Source organism: Streptopelia decaocto (assembly GCF_964273445.1).
Source record: "Streptopelia decaocto genome assembly, chromosome: 1".
NCBI classification, from domain to species: Eukaryota; Metazoa; Chordata; class Aves; order Columbiformes; family Columbidae; genus Streptopelia; species Streptopelia decaocto.
Genome location: NC_138663.1, coordinates 157,754,574 through 157,769,798, shown reverse-complemented (window position 1 = coordinate 157,769,798; position 15,225 = coordinate 157,754,574). Strand labels below are relative to the sequence as shown.

Below are 15,225 nucleotides of genomic sequence, written 5' to 3'. Positions count from 1 at the left end.
CCTTCTCCTGGAGGTTCTTGCCCCACCAGCAAACTATGGAGCTTTCCCTTACCTACTTGGGCACTGTACAATCAGCTAGTTTAGCCCAAACTAACAGAAGAGAGATGGTGGATGAGCAGGTGAGATAGGAAGAAGGCAACCAAACAACAGCTATGTTAAGGAAAGAAAGGAGTAGGAGGCAAAAAGCTAGCCCCTCTCCAGGTCACTGAAACTGTGGGACTGCCACTCCTGCTGTCAGAGATGGAAAGCGTTCAATACTTCCATTTCACACTTTTTACCTTTAGCCACTCCGTTTTATATTGTATGTGTTGCTGTATTTTAAGAGCTTCTGTTGGTGTGTGATAAGCTGGGCTTGGGCTTCTGAGAAGGAAGAGCTTCTGAGAACAAGAATTAAAAATGCTCTGAGAGAGGAAAAAAGATATTTTTTAATCCACTCTTTCAGTTGTGAATGTGTAAGTGGTAGACACATCTTGTGCTTTGACTTATATGGAAGAGGAAGAGTATTTATGCAGTGTGTTTGTACTTTTTGCTCATGTTGGGGAGCTGGGATGTTATGAACCTAGATCAGAAAATGTTTATTTCATGTGAATTGTCTTGTGTATTTGTGTAACTTGCGGATTTGAATCAAACAGGCATATGTGAAAACAGGTAGCTTGTCCATGGGTGATCACCATCTAGTGGCAACCTGTAAAATTCACGCTTTGACAGAAGAGGACAATCTAAAATAGAAAACATCAAAAGGCCTGTGGCATTGCTTCAAAAACGTGTACCTGATGGCTGAGCCTGTGCCAAATTAATTATGTCAAATTCCACAAATTAAAACACTATGGTGCCATCATAGGTGTCGTACCCAACACATGGTAGTGTGGTGGGATGAGCTCCGGCACTGGGGATGCTCCTGGACATTGCTTGCTTCACTAGTGCCATTGCTGCCAGTAACATATGCCTGATTGCAAAGCCTTGTAGCCGAAAGGGACGTCCAGAGGCCAGGCAGGCTTGTGTCCCTCTTGCTAAGCACCTGGCTAGCCCGCTCCTAAGCACACCCATGGGTGGAGACTTCGCCTGTCCTTTCCTGCCCTTCATCACCCATCCTGAGAGAAAGTCCTTCCTGCTGACTGCCCTTGAGGAGTTTTGAGACCATTTGGTTTTCTGTCTGGTTACTTTCCCTCTAGTAGTTTCTCTGAGTGCTCTCACTACGCTCCTCTTATCTGCCCTGAAGGGCAGCCTCCAAGGCTGGACACGGTGCTCCAGCCAGGTGGGTAACAACACTGCTAAGGATAGAAGGGCTGCTTCACACATCTTGTACGTTATATTCTTATTTATACATCCCAGCATCATGGCACCTGCCTTTTTTTTTCCCTACAGCATACACTGTCAGCCCACTGAAGCTGTCAGCTTCTGCCTGGCCTGTGATTCACAGTGACCACAGATCGTTCTCTCCCAAACTGTTACTTATTTTTTTTCTCCTTTTGTCTTTGCACAGTTCATTATTTCTGCTTAAACATGGTACTTTGCACCTGTCACTGTCTAATAGCATCCTGTGCATTTTCTAACCATACTTGTAATTTGTCAACAGAATTTTGTCCTCTCGGCTTCATGTCATCTGCAAATATAATAACCAGACTTCATTTAATCACCCAATTTGTTAATGAAAACACTAAATATCCCTAAACCCTGGACAGACTGGTCAAATCCCCACTCAGTGGCTTCCCCTACTGATAGTAAATCACTAGCTTCTCCACTCTGAGTGAAACTCTGTAACTAGCAAAAAATTTCCTCCAGATCATTTCCTTAGCTTATACACAAGAGTGTCATCTCAGACAGTGTCAAAATTCCTTCTGGAGTCAAGATACATGACATCTTTTTCTTCATGTATGAGCCTGTGAATTTGTTGTAGTGGGAAATGAGAATGATCTAGGACTGTACATAGCTGATAGATCCATACTGGCTAGTACTCACCTGGATTCGTCTTCTGTAGACTTATAATCTGATCGTTTGTGTCAGTATTTTTCTGAGATGGACATTAACATGACTGTTAATTCCTGGTTCCTTCATTTTTCCATATATGTATATCCTTATATATATATCTCTATCTCCTTGTATATATCTATATATAGATATATATATCTCCTTGTATTCACCACATGTGGCCTCCTCTGGTACTCCTCCCATCCTTTGCTTGGCCAGCTCCAAGATTTCACCATTCAGTTCCTCAATGCCCTGTGCTGAATTTCATCCGCTCCTTTTTATTTAAAAACATCTGATTTATCTAGGTGCTTTCTAAGTACGTCATTCAGAGATTTCAGCAACCATGACAATATCTGCTGTGGTTTGCTTGGGTTATAACAAACAAAACACTACCTCAGTGACAACCCTGAAACCAATGGAGATTGTTCTCATGTTCAAACTAAGCTCTCCATGTTTCTGTAATCAGCGGCCAAGCCCAGAGCAAGAGAACACTGCGCTCCCCAAATGTTTTTGGAAACAGCCCAGTCCAGTAGTTTTATTTTCCACCTTCAAGGTGGCTCACAATATTTTCTTTTGTCTCCCCATTCTTTGTTTGCTCCTAAGACAGCTTTTTGACAAGTGCTCTACTGCAGGGAGAGGTAGAAACCAGCTGCAATTCTTGCTAACATATCAACACAGCTGCCTTTGCAGGAGCTTGTAGCACCGAAGCTATCTTGGGATTGCTGGTATTCCTTTATAACTTTAATGTGATTTGTGGCTTGGTCACATAATTGTTGCTCCCAGGCTGCTGGACATATTTGCTCCACTTTCACCTTGAAAGAGAGAGGATGGCCTGCTGGAAGTTACCTCCAATCACGACATAAAGCAGCAGGTTGCCACATGTGTTGAGTGCAGCCAGTGGCCGAGAGATTATATAGATGGAGTGGATTTGCTTCTCCACATGACAGCTGACGGGACACAGACGTAGTTCAACCCGAGCCACCCGAAAAACATGGAAGGGGAGGAAGCACATGTAGAAGACCACCAAGAGGACGATGGCGAGTCTGCGAGCTTTTTGTTTGTAGCAAGCCTGCGTCTGGGGCCCAGTAGCCAAGGTGTAAATAATGAGCGCATAGCACAGAGTCACCATCAGCAAAGGCAAGAAGAAGGCAAACGTGGTGAGTAGCCAGTTATACCACCTGATTGTGCCCAGGTTTTCAGAGCTGGTAAGGTCTAGACATAAGGATCTGTTTTCCTCCTCTTTTGAGGAGATCAAGAAGTTGATGGGGCTGACAGCTGCCAGTGAAATCATCCAAACTGCTGCACAAGCTACCACTGTCCACCGCTTCCTCTGGGTGTGGAAGAACCTCATAGGGTGGACAATCACCACGTAGCGCAAGGCACTGAAGCAGGTGAGGAAGAGGATGCTGCTGTACAAGTTGAAATGGAAGCCAAAGCGGATGAACTTGCACATGAATTCACCAAAGATCCAGTGCTCCCCACTGGCGTAGTAGTGTATCAGGAAGGGAAGGCTGGTGAGGTAGAGCAGGTCTGTGAGTGCCAGGTTCATCATGATGATGGTGCTGCTCTTCCAAGGCCTCATCTTGAAGCTGTAAACACAAATTGCAATGACGTTTCCTGGGAAGCCTACCAGGAAGACGATGCTGTACATAACAGGGAGGTACAAAGTCTTCAGGCCGACTTCCACATTAGTGCAATTGGGAAAATCACCTTCAGTGTCTTGCCAGGTGGTGGGGTTGGCTAAGTCGTCACTTCTATTCATGTTTGTTTCTTAGTGCTTAAGGAGGAGAGAAATGCTTAGTATTCAATGACAGATAAGACCTTCCCATAGCCTGTTAAAAACAACTAATAATTACATATTTCTTTTCAGCTTCACATCAGTGCCTCTATCAAGATGCCTTTATCAAATAAGGAAAGACTTTGGTGTTTTTGATAAGAATTCATGCTGATCTAGAGGCCTTTTCTCATATCTATATAGAGAAATATCTTATTATATTTTAAAATACGTATTTTCATGGAAGGGTCTGGACAGGCACAATGAAACTGTTAAGTAAGGGATTCCTGACACCACAGTGTGATGTGTGTCCCCTGGTATATGAAGTTCACTTTCTGATGTCAATTGAGGCTCAAGTGGAGCAGGACAGACTAGTCATGTTGTGCTACTGATCAAAAGTATAGAGAGGAATGTCCAAAATGTAACTGCTCCATAAATGCTGTTTGCATCCTTGTAAATTAAGTGGAAAGCAGGGCAGATGTTGAAATGTTTTCATATTCTTTTTGATACCGGACTTGGTTAACATTTTTTCCCCGCTCCTTGGAAACAACTGATAAAGGAATATTTCATTCTTTTAGTTCAGTAACAAGATTGATGTTGCAAAGAAATATGTTATTTTTAGGCTTGTCATTAGTTGCTATGTAAATTTGCTTCCTGTAAATGGTGTTTTTGCAGACATTAATCTTAGATAGAAGTTTTCTGAAACACCAGAATAAATTCATCCAGCTTTGAAAAGCAGCAATATGAGACTTCAGCAGGATTCGAAGGAAGATAGCCCACTGCTCTCTGCAACAGAAAATACAGAGCCACTGAAGCACATGGCAAATATTATAACTGCTAACCTTGCATCCAGTAAGTGTGTTTGTGTGAATGCCTTCTTCCTTTCAAAGTGGAGTAGAAGTTTTAATGGAAAAAATGAATAAATCTCTACCGCAATTTTTCTGGAAGAATTCAACATCTTACAGGATGATGCCTGTCCTCAAATTACTATGGCCTGGATCTGTTAAAATGGATCCTACTGAAACACCACTTCTATTTCTGGTTCCACTCTTGAATTTTCTTTGTGTACCTTCTACCCTCAGTCATGAGATTTCACAGAGACAGGTTGCAGTATTTGAATTCAAGTTTGTGTAGAACATTTGGTTCAAACATATTTAAAACACTTTTCAAACTGAAGCTGGAGCTTGAGGAGACACATGCCAAACACTGGCAGTTGTTTCTAAAGAACGAAACAGCTTCAAACCTCTTCTCATGGCTGAGGATGGTGCAGGGGATTGTTTGTAGAAATCAGTGGCTCAAATTCAGTTAAGAAATAATGCAGCAATACCATCATCCTCAAACGAACTGGAAGGCACTGGTATGGAGACAGATTTTTTAGCAGGGCCTGTTACAATAGGACAAGAAGTAATTATTTTAAATTAAAGGATGGGAAATTCAGGCTAGACATGAGGAAAAATTTTTTTTACAATGAGGGTAAAACACCGTCCCAGGTTGCCCAGAGAGGTGGTAGATGCCCCATCCCTGGAGACATTCCAGGCCAGGCTGGACGGGGCTCTGAGCAACCTGATCTAGTTGAAGATGTCCCTGCTCATTGCAGGGGGGTTGGACTAGATGACCTTTGAAGGTCCCTTCCAGCCCAAACCATTCTATGAGTTTAGATTCACAGATTCTACCATTCTGCGGCTAATGGTTAACCAGGTTAACAGTAAAGGCTACACCCTGCAGCAGGTTGCAGCATGCTGTCTGCTGCTGGAACCATGTGGGCTGTGCACACTGTGGTGTTTACAGTGCACAGTTATTAAATGAGCTGAAGGACATGGCTGGGTGCTGGTCCCCACATCACTTTCTTTGTGGTTTTGTAGGACTATCGTTTTGTCAGCAGCTTCTTTTCCACCAACCAGCGTGCTGCAAACATATACGGGACCGAGAGCAAATAACCTATGATTGACGAAGAGCGTGCCAGCAGCACTCAGTCTCTGCAATCTGACAGCTGCATTCTCTCAGGTGCTTTCAGAGCCATCTCCTTTGCTATTGGTGAGGTATTTGATAGGGCTGGATTTGGGTTGGGGAACATGGGTCTCCCTCACAGACCAGGCCATCCCCAAGCCCGGTGCTGGTTACAGGAATCTGATGTGGGGCATTTATTGCAAGAAAAGCACATGGCTGTGGGGGGTCTTGGTTCTGAACTGCCCTCAGATTATATCCAACCTAACAGGTTACCACAGGGACCAAAGAAAGGAGACAGCAAGTCTTTGCTGTCAGCCTTGTTATTTTGCTGTCTGAATTACAAATAGAATTTAGACAAAACTTAAATCTAATTAAGGAACAGTTTGTACCATGGGAGATTTTATCACACTAAGTAATTGGCCATAATGGGACTTCTGCAGCCCAAGCTGAGGGCAAATGATATATGCTGTAGACACATAATGAACTTTAAATAAATTATCCAAGAGCAGAACTCGTAATAAAAGGGAACTAAATTATTGAAATAGAAGCCCTCTTTCAGTCTTAACAGTGGAGTCACTGCTGCATTACACCGTATTCTTTACTGTAACCAATTGATTTGAGTCACTTTAAAAAATGTTGTGATTGCATGTCTTTAATTGCAGTCACATATAAGGGAAACTTGTCTGCTCCTGCATTGTGATAATTTAATTACAGCCTACTGGAAATAAAAGCCAAATGGCTGCAGCCATGGTAAAGTAACCTAATGCCTTTAATTGGACTATATTTCACACAGATATGTTGCTGAAGAAATTAAATAGGATTTGACTTGCAGTGTTTGACTCTTTTACTGGCTCAGAGTCGAGAGATGCAAGTGACATATTTAAGGACAAAGACGTGAGCCCTCCTTCCCTCACCCTTTTTAATTCAGGGAGCTATCTCCATGCAGAAAGAGTGTGTGGGTTTAATGTGAGCACTGGATGCACCCAGATAAATTAAATTTGTTCCATGCTTCTATCATCCTTTAACCCTTTGCTCATCTTGTTCCACTTCACCCTTCCTCTCTATTCACACCTGTAAATCAAAATATGCATTTTACCTGTAAATCCTCAGTGCTGTCTTCTCTCCTCTTCATAGCTCCTTCCTCGAATACCCTACTCCAGCTGGCACAGTTTTCTTTTAAATCCCCTGGGCCTGTGCAGTGAGACTGTCTGGGAAAGCTGTGGCAACCCCTTCAGGCTATCGGGCAGGTTGCAGGAATGCTCTGCCTCTGTTCCCAGCTCTCTGCAGGGCAAAGGCACTGTGGGCTTCCCGGTGCCGAGCAGGAGCTGCTCTGACCTCTCTCGCCTTCCTGCAGGCTGGCTGTCACGCTGATAGTGGTGGTGGGGCTGTCCTGGTGTCAGGTGTCCTCCTGTCTGTCCTCTGCTGCCTGTGTGAGATGTGGAGACCTGCCCTGTATTGCTCACAAAATTGGTCGGGACTGCCTGTAACCTGTCTGGTTGGCCTGGAGCAGTTTGTTATGGGCACTTCCAGCCCTTGGAGAGGGAGGCAGGCTAGCAGCATTCAAGCAGGGAGAAGCAGCATCACCACAGTGCCTACCTGAAGGAATATCTGCTCCCTGGGTCCCGGTGCATAGAATAGGAGAGGTGGGAGACAGGGGGAGAGCTGTGGGGAAAGCAGGGTTTCAAACTTTATAATAAGGGAGAGGAAACATTGGCCCAGGTTGCCCGGAGTTGTGGTAGATGCCCTATTCCTGGAGACATTCAAGGCCAGGCTGGACGGGGCTCTGAGCAACCTGATCTAGTTGAAGATGTCCCTGCTCATTGCAGGGGGTTGGACTAGATGACCTTTGAAGGTCCCCTCCAACCCAAACCATTCTATGAGTCTATGAACTGGCAGGAGTTGCTTCACAGAGGGTTTGGTGGATGCTCTGAAGGAGAATGAAGATACCCATGCTGTCGAAACTGGGAGCTTGGTGCGACAAGCTACCCTTCCTGCAGGGAAGGACCTGGATCCAAGATGAGCTGGGATTGCACCACCAGGAAACAAGCAGGGTCTTGTGACTGGCAGAGATATCCAAGGCCATGTGCTTGTGAAGGTAACCTGGCTGCAGGAGGGCTTTGCTAGAGAAAGGGATTGAATGACTGCCAGGCAACTATCCTGACCATATTACATGTGTAAGAAGCTTTTCTGCTGGCATGACTTGTCCGGGGGTCAGAGAAATAAAGAAGCCTAGAAAGGAAGTCAAACTATGTACTCCCTCTGCACATGGTTTGAAAAAATACCCAGCTTGTTGTGTGATCTGGAGTGTTTTACAGTCATCAAATATCCAGGCAATAAAGCAGAATAAAGATTAGCACTTCCTTGAATGTGTTGGACAACCCTCAAGAGGGGGCTAGCAGAAATCGCTTCTCCCTTTGGAGAGGGAAGAAGGGCACAGGCACCTTCTGGGGTGCCCTACAACAGAGGTTTTACTTCCTTTGCATGTGAACTGCAAGGAGCACAAGCCTACCTGGAGGTGCCAGGGTAATTAAGGTGTGGATATTAACGATTTTATGGGATGACTTAGCTTTCCGGTCTGTGGTACCAGCTGAGACTACGACATTGTGGAGATTTCCTATAGAACCAATATTTGCATATTTTGCGTGATCTCCACCTTCCTTTTCAACAGGTTTTGATTCTTGGGATAACTGTGCTCCATTGACTATCATCTTGTTTCAAAGCAGTGTTTCTTACACCAGTTTCAGGCTTTTTTTTCCCCTCACAAAGAAGAAAATACTTTCAAATGCATAAGCATTCCAGATTTGATTTTGAATTAAATATTTGCAAACTTCTGTGAACAGGTAGGAAAGTTATCATCTTGAGAGGGAAATGTTTAGATGAGGCTGAAAAGAACTTGAATGTTTTCCAACACTGAACATAATTTCGTATCTTGTTTGAAGCTGTTATTTACTTTCTCATGATGATAAGAGGTGTGAACCTGGAAACATGAGCAATTATGTACTGCATAATGTAATGGTGAATCAGGCTTGAATTATTTAGTAAATATAACTTTTAAAATGATTGCACAACTGTCGTGTTTCTTTACCCGATGCTTTCAGTATTTGTCATCTTCATATGAATGACTTTCAGTTTATTGGTCATATGTAATCTGTTCTCTTTAACTCTTCCTGGTGTAACTTTGGGCACATCAACCTTAAACGTGAATGTTAATTTTGGACTCCTAAATACAAATATTCAGAAATAGACTGACAGTTGTCAACATATCCCTGAGCAACCACTGATATGAGCCACCTTTGTTTATAGAAAGAGTTGAAACCACTTTTGACCGTGTGACTAGCTACCAGTTAATAGTAATTTCAGTACTCTACATCATGGAAACTGTACATTCTGAAAAATGCAGAAAGACCCTTTGCAAAGGGCATATGGGGAGCCATGGAGAGACCAGGGGCATGTTGCTGTGTCTTCTCAGTAGTCCCAGTTTATCTCTACACACATAGATTAAGAATTTTCTGCATTTTATTTATAAGTTCCTATATAAAGGATATCAAGTTCACTGCTCAGTGGGTTTTTTTGATGTGTTTTTTGTTGTTCTTGTTTTGTGGTGTTGTTGTTGTTTTGTGGTTGTTTGTTTGGGTTTTTTAAAATTAATTGTTTTATATTTGTCTGCTCTGGTGTGGTAATTTTGAGTAAGAATGGATATTGTTCTGGCATTATGATTCAAATTATATTATTTGTATATAAATACGGGATCATTACTTGAATACTTAATCTCAGACTTAGTGTTTGTAGTTCAGGAAAAGAGTCTGAAAAATTGTGAGGAGCTGGAAAAGAGCTTTGGGAATGGATGGAGTACTGGGAGATGTTGTGTCCTGCCTTGAGAGACTTTTGAGGCTCTAGGAATTCTCTCTGGCTAGTTTATTCAAGAACAGATTTAAATGGGAACAGGTGATAGCCATGGTCATAGCCATGGGAAGAGACTCCAGGCATCAGCATAGCTGGATCTATGCCAGTCCAGGCTGGCAGTAAAGCACAAGTATTTCTTGGTGATGCTGGATAGCTACTAAAACCAATTGCCTTAGTAATATGGTAGATTCTTAGACTTTGGAATTTTTAAACCAACATTGAGTATCTTTTGCATAAATGTTGGTACAGTTGCAGAGCACCATGTGACGATACTGTCATGCAACTTCACAGGAGATATATAGGTTTTAAAGACTAGAAGGACCTCTAGAAAACCCAGGCTGAACCATGTGTGCCCAAGGCCATATATACTCAAGGCCATAGGATTTAGCTCAGAATTCACAGTAACTTGTATTTAGTGCCTTTTTTTTTTTTTTTAATAGGAGGACAATCTTGATTTGAAGAGAGAGGAAGAATCCTCTTATTCCTTTGACAGCTTGTTCTAAAGGTGAATCATGGCCACAGTTGAAATCATGTCCTTAACTTTAACACAATTCTCTAGTTTGTGCTTCCAGCCTTTCCACTTCTTCATATGTGTCTCTGCTATAAGGAGAGAGAAACACATTTAAGCAATGGCTTTTCTGGTTTTGTGGAAGTATTTAAACATTATAATCAAATCACCTTTCATACTTCTTCCTGATTAGGTTGGTAGCATAGGGCATCCTACAATAATATCTGGGCTTCTCCAGCCTATCCTTTTTCCTCCCATTGGCTTTTTTAGGTAGAAAACAAGGTCCTTCCGGCTCCATCCTGGGTTTCTGCATTTGGGGCAACATGGCTGGAGCCCGTGCTACCAGACTTGCAGATCACAGCATGGTTGGGGTTGGAAGGGAACTCTGGAGATCATCTAGTCCAACCCACCTGCTAAAGCAGGTTCACCCAGAGCAGATCACGCAGGAATGTGTCCAGGTGGGTTTTCAATGTCTCCAGAGAAGGAGACTCCACAACCTCTCTGGGCAGCCTGTTCCAGTGCTCTGGCACCCTCACAGTAAAGAAGTTTCTCCTCATCTTCAGATAGAACCTCCTGTGTTTCATTCTATGCCCATTGCCCCTTATCCTGTCATTGAGCACCACTGATTTCAGTGAACTGAAAACAGTGAATAGAGATATAAGGTTTGTGCCTACAGAAAATGAAAGTCTTATATAACATGCAAAAAAGAAGATAATTTTACAATTATGTCAACTAGTCTTTCAAGAAAATACACTCTTCCTCCTGAACACATACATCAGAATATTATCCCAGGCATCCACATTGCGCATGCACCAGTCAGCTCTGCCCAAGCTCCCCTGTAGGATACTGCTGAGAGGTGTCAAAGGTGGCCTGTTGTGCATGCTCGACCCTCCTGAGGCCTAATATTCTCCTGAAACAATTGAGGATTCCTTCCTGCTCTGGGGGCTCTCTGTCCCTCTATCCACTGGTGGCATAGGTATTCCCTTTTACCCTGGCTGGAGTATCACGTGATGGTTGTGGGCACTCTCTCCTGGCAGGGGAGGAGGAAAGCAGAGAAGGCCAATGGCATCCTGGGCTGTATTAGAAGGGGGGTGGTTAGTAGGTTGAGAGAGGTTCTCATTCCCCTCTACTCTGCCCTGGTGAGACCACATCTGGAATATTGTGTCCAGTTCTGGGCCCCTCAGTTCAAGAAGGACAGGGAACTGCTGGAGAGAGTCCAGTGCAGGGCAACAAAGATGATTAAGGGAGTGGAGCATCTCCCTTATGAGGAAAGGCTGAGGGAGCTGGGTCTCTTTCGCTTGGAGAAGAGGAGACTGAGGGGTGACCTCATTAATGTTTATAAATATATAAAGGGTGAGTGTCACAAGGATGGAGCCAAGCTCTTCTTGGTGACAACCAACGGTAGGACAAGGGTTAATGGGTTCAAGCTGGAACACAAGAGGTTCCACTTAAATTTGAAAAGAAACTTCTTCTCAGTAAGAGTATCAGAACACTGGAACTGGCTACCCAGAGGGGTTGTGGAGTCTCCTACTCTGAGACATTCAAAACCCACCTGGACGCCTTCCTGTGTAACCTCATCTAGGTGTTCCTGCTCCAGCAGGGGGATTGGACTAGATGATCTTTTGAGGTCCCTTCCAATTCCTAACATTCTGTGATTCTGTGAAGATCATTATATTCTTGCCCTCTTGAAAAAATCTAGAAATAGAGAAAATCTTCACCACCACTGTGGTGGAAAGACAGGAATGTAAAGAGATATCCTGTGCTAGGAAACCATCACCCAGGGTGAGAAAGGCAGAGTCAAAGGATCACAAAAAATGATTCTGCTGCTGCACCAGCAACAGCAAGGAATGAATTGTTCTGCCCGGTTCTATCAATGCAAGCTCTGTCATGCAACATCAGCAACATAAGCCTCAGTAACATAGGTTTTGTCAGAGTGTCTCTCTCTTGCTTTTCAGGCCTGACTATGCTGTGCTATATTGTCTTCAGCTTGATTCCAAAATATGCATCCTGGTGTAATACCTTGAGGTGATCCAGTTGTCCGAGACTGCCTCCTTCTGTCAGAAAATAAATGTGCTTTCACTGCTGTCTCTCCAGTAAAACCTAATAGTTTTGGGTTTTTTTTCTCCTTGGAAATAGTTTTTCTTAAATAATTTAGTTAGCTTGGATTTTTTGCTCAAATTAAGATGTACTTTAGCATGTGTTCTTAAACAAATTCCATGTGATCGATTGTGTAATCTCCCTATACATAGTTTTGAACCATTTTCATCTTGTGCAAAGAATATTTGTCTTTAAAATTGCTCTGGATTTGCCATGATTTTTTCAGATCCTTTATAACTGAAGACTTCAAAGATGTAATCTTTAACAGATTTCATGCTGACTGGCAGTAGATTTTCAAAGGCATTATGGGCATCAATGGGGGTTGGATACTAATTGCCCTTGATTCCTCTAATAAATATCTTCCTCTGACTTCATTGGCCACTTGCTTCCCTCCTCCCATGTTGCTCCACTCTTTTCCCAACAGAGAGTTTTTATACTTGCAATTAAGACATTTTGAGGGCCTGACATTGAAATGTGTTCACTGATTGTAATCAAGGTGATTTAAAACTTGCACAACACGTGCATATATTTTCATTTACACCCACAATTTTTCGTTTGGGAAAAATTTTCTTTTTACTTTGATTCAGCATAATATTCCTAGGGTGCAGCTGCCCCATGAGAGGTGGCTGCTTGGTGATTTTTGCCACTGAAATGCCTACACCACAGGTTCTTCCGGCCATTGTTTGCCCCTTCCTGCACTCAGTGCTTCCTTCCTGCATTCAGTGGGAAACTCGGACTGCTAAAACATGACGCTAATACCTCTGTTTTTGCTCTTGATACAACATCTTTGCCCCCAGAGGTGTATTGGTATGCCTGCAGGACCTAGCAGGGTAGATGGACGCATGCCAGGTGGATGCACACCCTTCCTGTGCATGGCAGCTCTGCAAGTCAGAAGTATATATCCCAAGTATGTATATTTGTTCCCAATTTATTTTTCCACACGTTTTGTAGTTGTTTGTTGTAGTGAAAACCAAAACCAAAACCAAGCCAACCAACAAACAAAACCAAACAAATAGTCGAACAAACAAAACCACCAAAACTCAAAACAATACCAAACCAAAAACCTGAAAGTACCCAACATATGTAACTGCTACATTAGTCTTTGGTATGTTTTATTTGTGGCACTTTTTCTTTAAATTCAGTGGGATTGTGGTGATATGGCACATTAGGTAACTACTACAGAGCACATATTTCAGAGATAGGTTATCGTATATCACACTTGGGGGCTCAGTCTCTGTTCATGATTCTTAATTTTATTTTCTGCTTTCACTTCAGCTTTCAAGAGTTTGACATTTTTTCTAGCTGTATGGCATTGAGAAACTCCTTCTCCTTCCTTGTTTGTGCTACACCCTGCTGAGGATTTCTCTTATCTTTCAGGGTACATGTTCTGCCAAGGGTGGGTGTTACCGATGGATCTTTTTGCAGCTCAGCTAAGTTCTCCAAAGTAATTTCCTCATTGCCCTTCCCTTTACTGGGTTTGCAGCGTGAGTTACAAGCCCAGTTCTTAATAGTTAAGGACAAACCCTGCTGCTTTTCTTTACCTGCAGAAGTCTTGTTTAGGCAAAACAAGAGCAGCATGAGTGCAGAAAGGCAAGAAGGAGAGAGTGGTGCCCAACAGAGAGTCAGGGAAGTGAAACATGAAGCTGGCTGGGAAGGGAGGAAGATGAAGCTCAGGAAGCCCCTGGAAACTAGCTCAGGCAAAAGGCAAGCATTGCCATGGATCACCTTTGTTCTTACGTCCTTTCACTGGAAGGCAAGAATAAAACTTTTGCATATGACATCCTTGTCCTGCACAGACACCAATTACCAAACACTGAGCGTGTGCTGTGGAAGAGCAGACGACAGTTAAGATCTAAGTGTCATGGTCACCTCTTGTCAAACATTTATTTGTCCTAAGTAGTACCTGAGCCAGTCTGCTGATATTTGTATATTCTTCTCATTGCATGGGCCAGCTGGTGTTCATAAAAGACTGTGTTTTCCCTTATTTCCCTCTGTTGCTGCCTTTTTGTGGTTAAAAATTGAAAATGCCATCCAGTCAGATTTTGTGGGAAGAAGAATTTGGAGAGCACGGTAAGAGAAACCTTTTCTCCATCAAGACAGCTGGGCAGTAGAACGGGTCACCCAGAGAGGCTGTGCAGGTGCCACGCCTGGAGACTTTCAAGTCCCAGCTGGACACAGCTCTGAGAAACCCAGTCTGACATTAGTGCCAACCCTGCTCTGAGCAGGGAATTGCACTGGAGGCCTCCTGATGTCCCTTCCAACCTGTTTGATTCCAGGATCTTATGTTTCTCTGAAGTCTGCAAGCTGTAAAAGTCAAGGGTAAGATCAAAGAGCCACCATTTCAAAAGAAAGAAGTATGTAAGTATCCTACTGCTTCAGGAAAGACAAATCGTGATATAGCAAAACTACCCTAGAGCTCATCCAAGTCTTTCCATAACTGGAGAATCCTTTTCATGAGCCTGGCTTGTCGGTCCGATCCCTGTTTCTCAGCAGTCTTGAAGGCTGCAAAACTGAAGTCGTTATCTGAAATAGCTTAATTTTCTGTGTGCATATGTCTGTGTGCATATGTGCATGCTTGGTTACCCCCAGCATTCACATGCAAAAAGCAGCCTGGATTTAAACAGAAATTTGTATCTTGAATGTAGTCATTTGACTGGAATTGTGGTCTGAAAAATATTTCTACTGTTCAAGCTAATTTCTGATAAACAAATTGTCAAGCTATTTAGCAAGAATCCTTTCTTGCAGGCCTGCGCTGTGGTATTTAATTGTAGAACAAGGCTAGGAGTACACAAAAGTCCTGGCAGGAAAGCTTTGAGGTATGTGTTCACAGATTAGGTTGGAAGCTGTTTTTAGTATCAAAATGCTTCAGCGTTCAAATCATAGAATCATAGGATGGTTTGGGTTGGAAGGGACCTTAAAGATCATCTAGTCCAACTCCCCTGCCATGGGCAGGGACAGCTTCCGCTAGACCAGGTTGCTCAAAGCCCCATCCAGCCTGGCCTGGAACACTCCCAGGAATGGCGTGTTT

General features: G+C 43.2%; 1 protein-coding gene across 1 annotated transcript; it reads right to left on the bottom strand.

Annotated features, from left to right (window-relative positions):
- Positions 1 to 2,776: 2,776 nt before the first annotated feature.
- LOC309436682 (2-oxoglutarate receptor 1-like) lies at positions 2,777 to 3,730 on the bottom strand (the record flags this gene model as incomplete). Its single annotated transcript, XM_082046058.1, has 1 exon — positions 2,777 to 3,730. The coding sequence occupies one exon, from the start codon at positions 3,728 to 3,730 to the stop codon at positions 2,777 to 2,779; it is 954 nt and encodes a 317-aa protein (XP_081902184.1).
- Between the last annotated feature and the right edge of the window lie 11,495 nt (positions 3,731 to 15,225).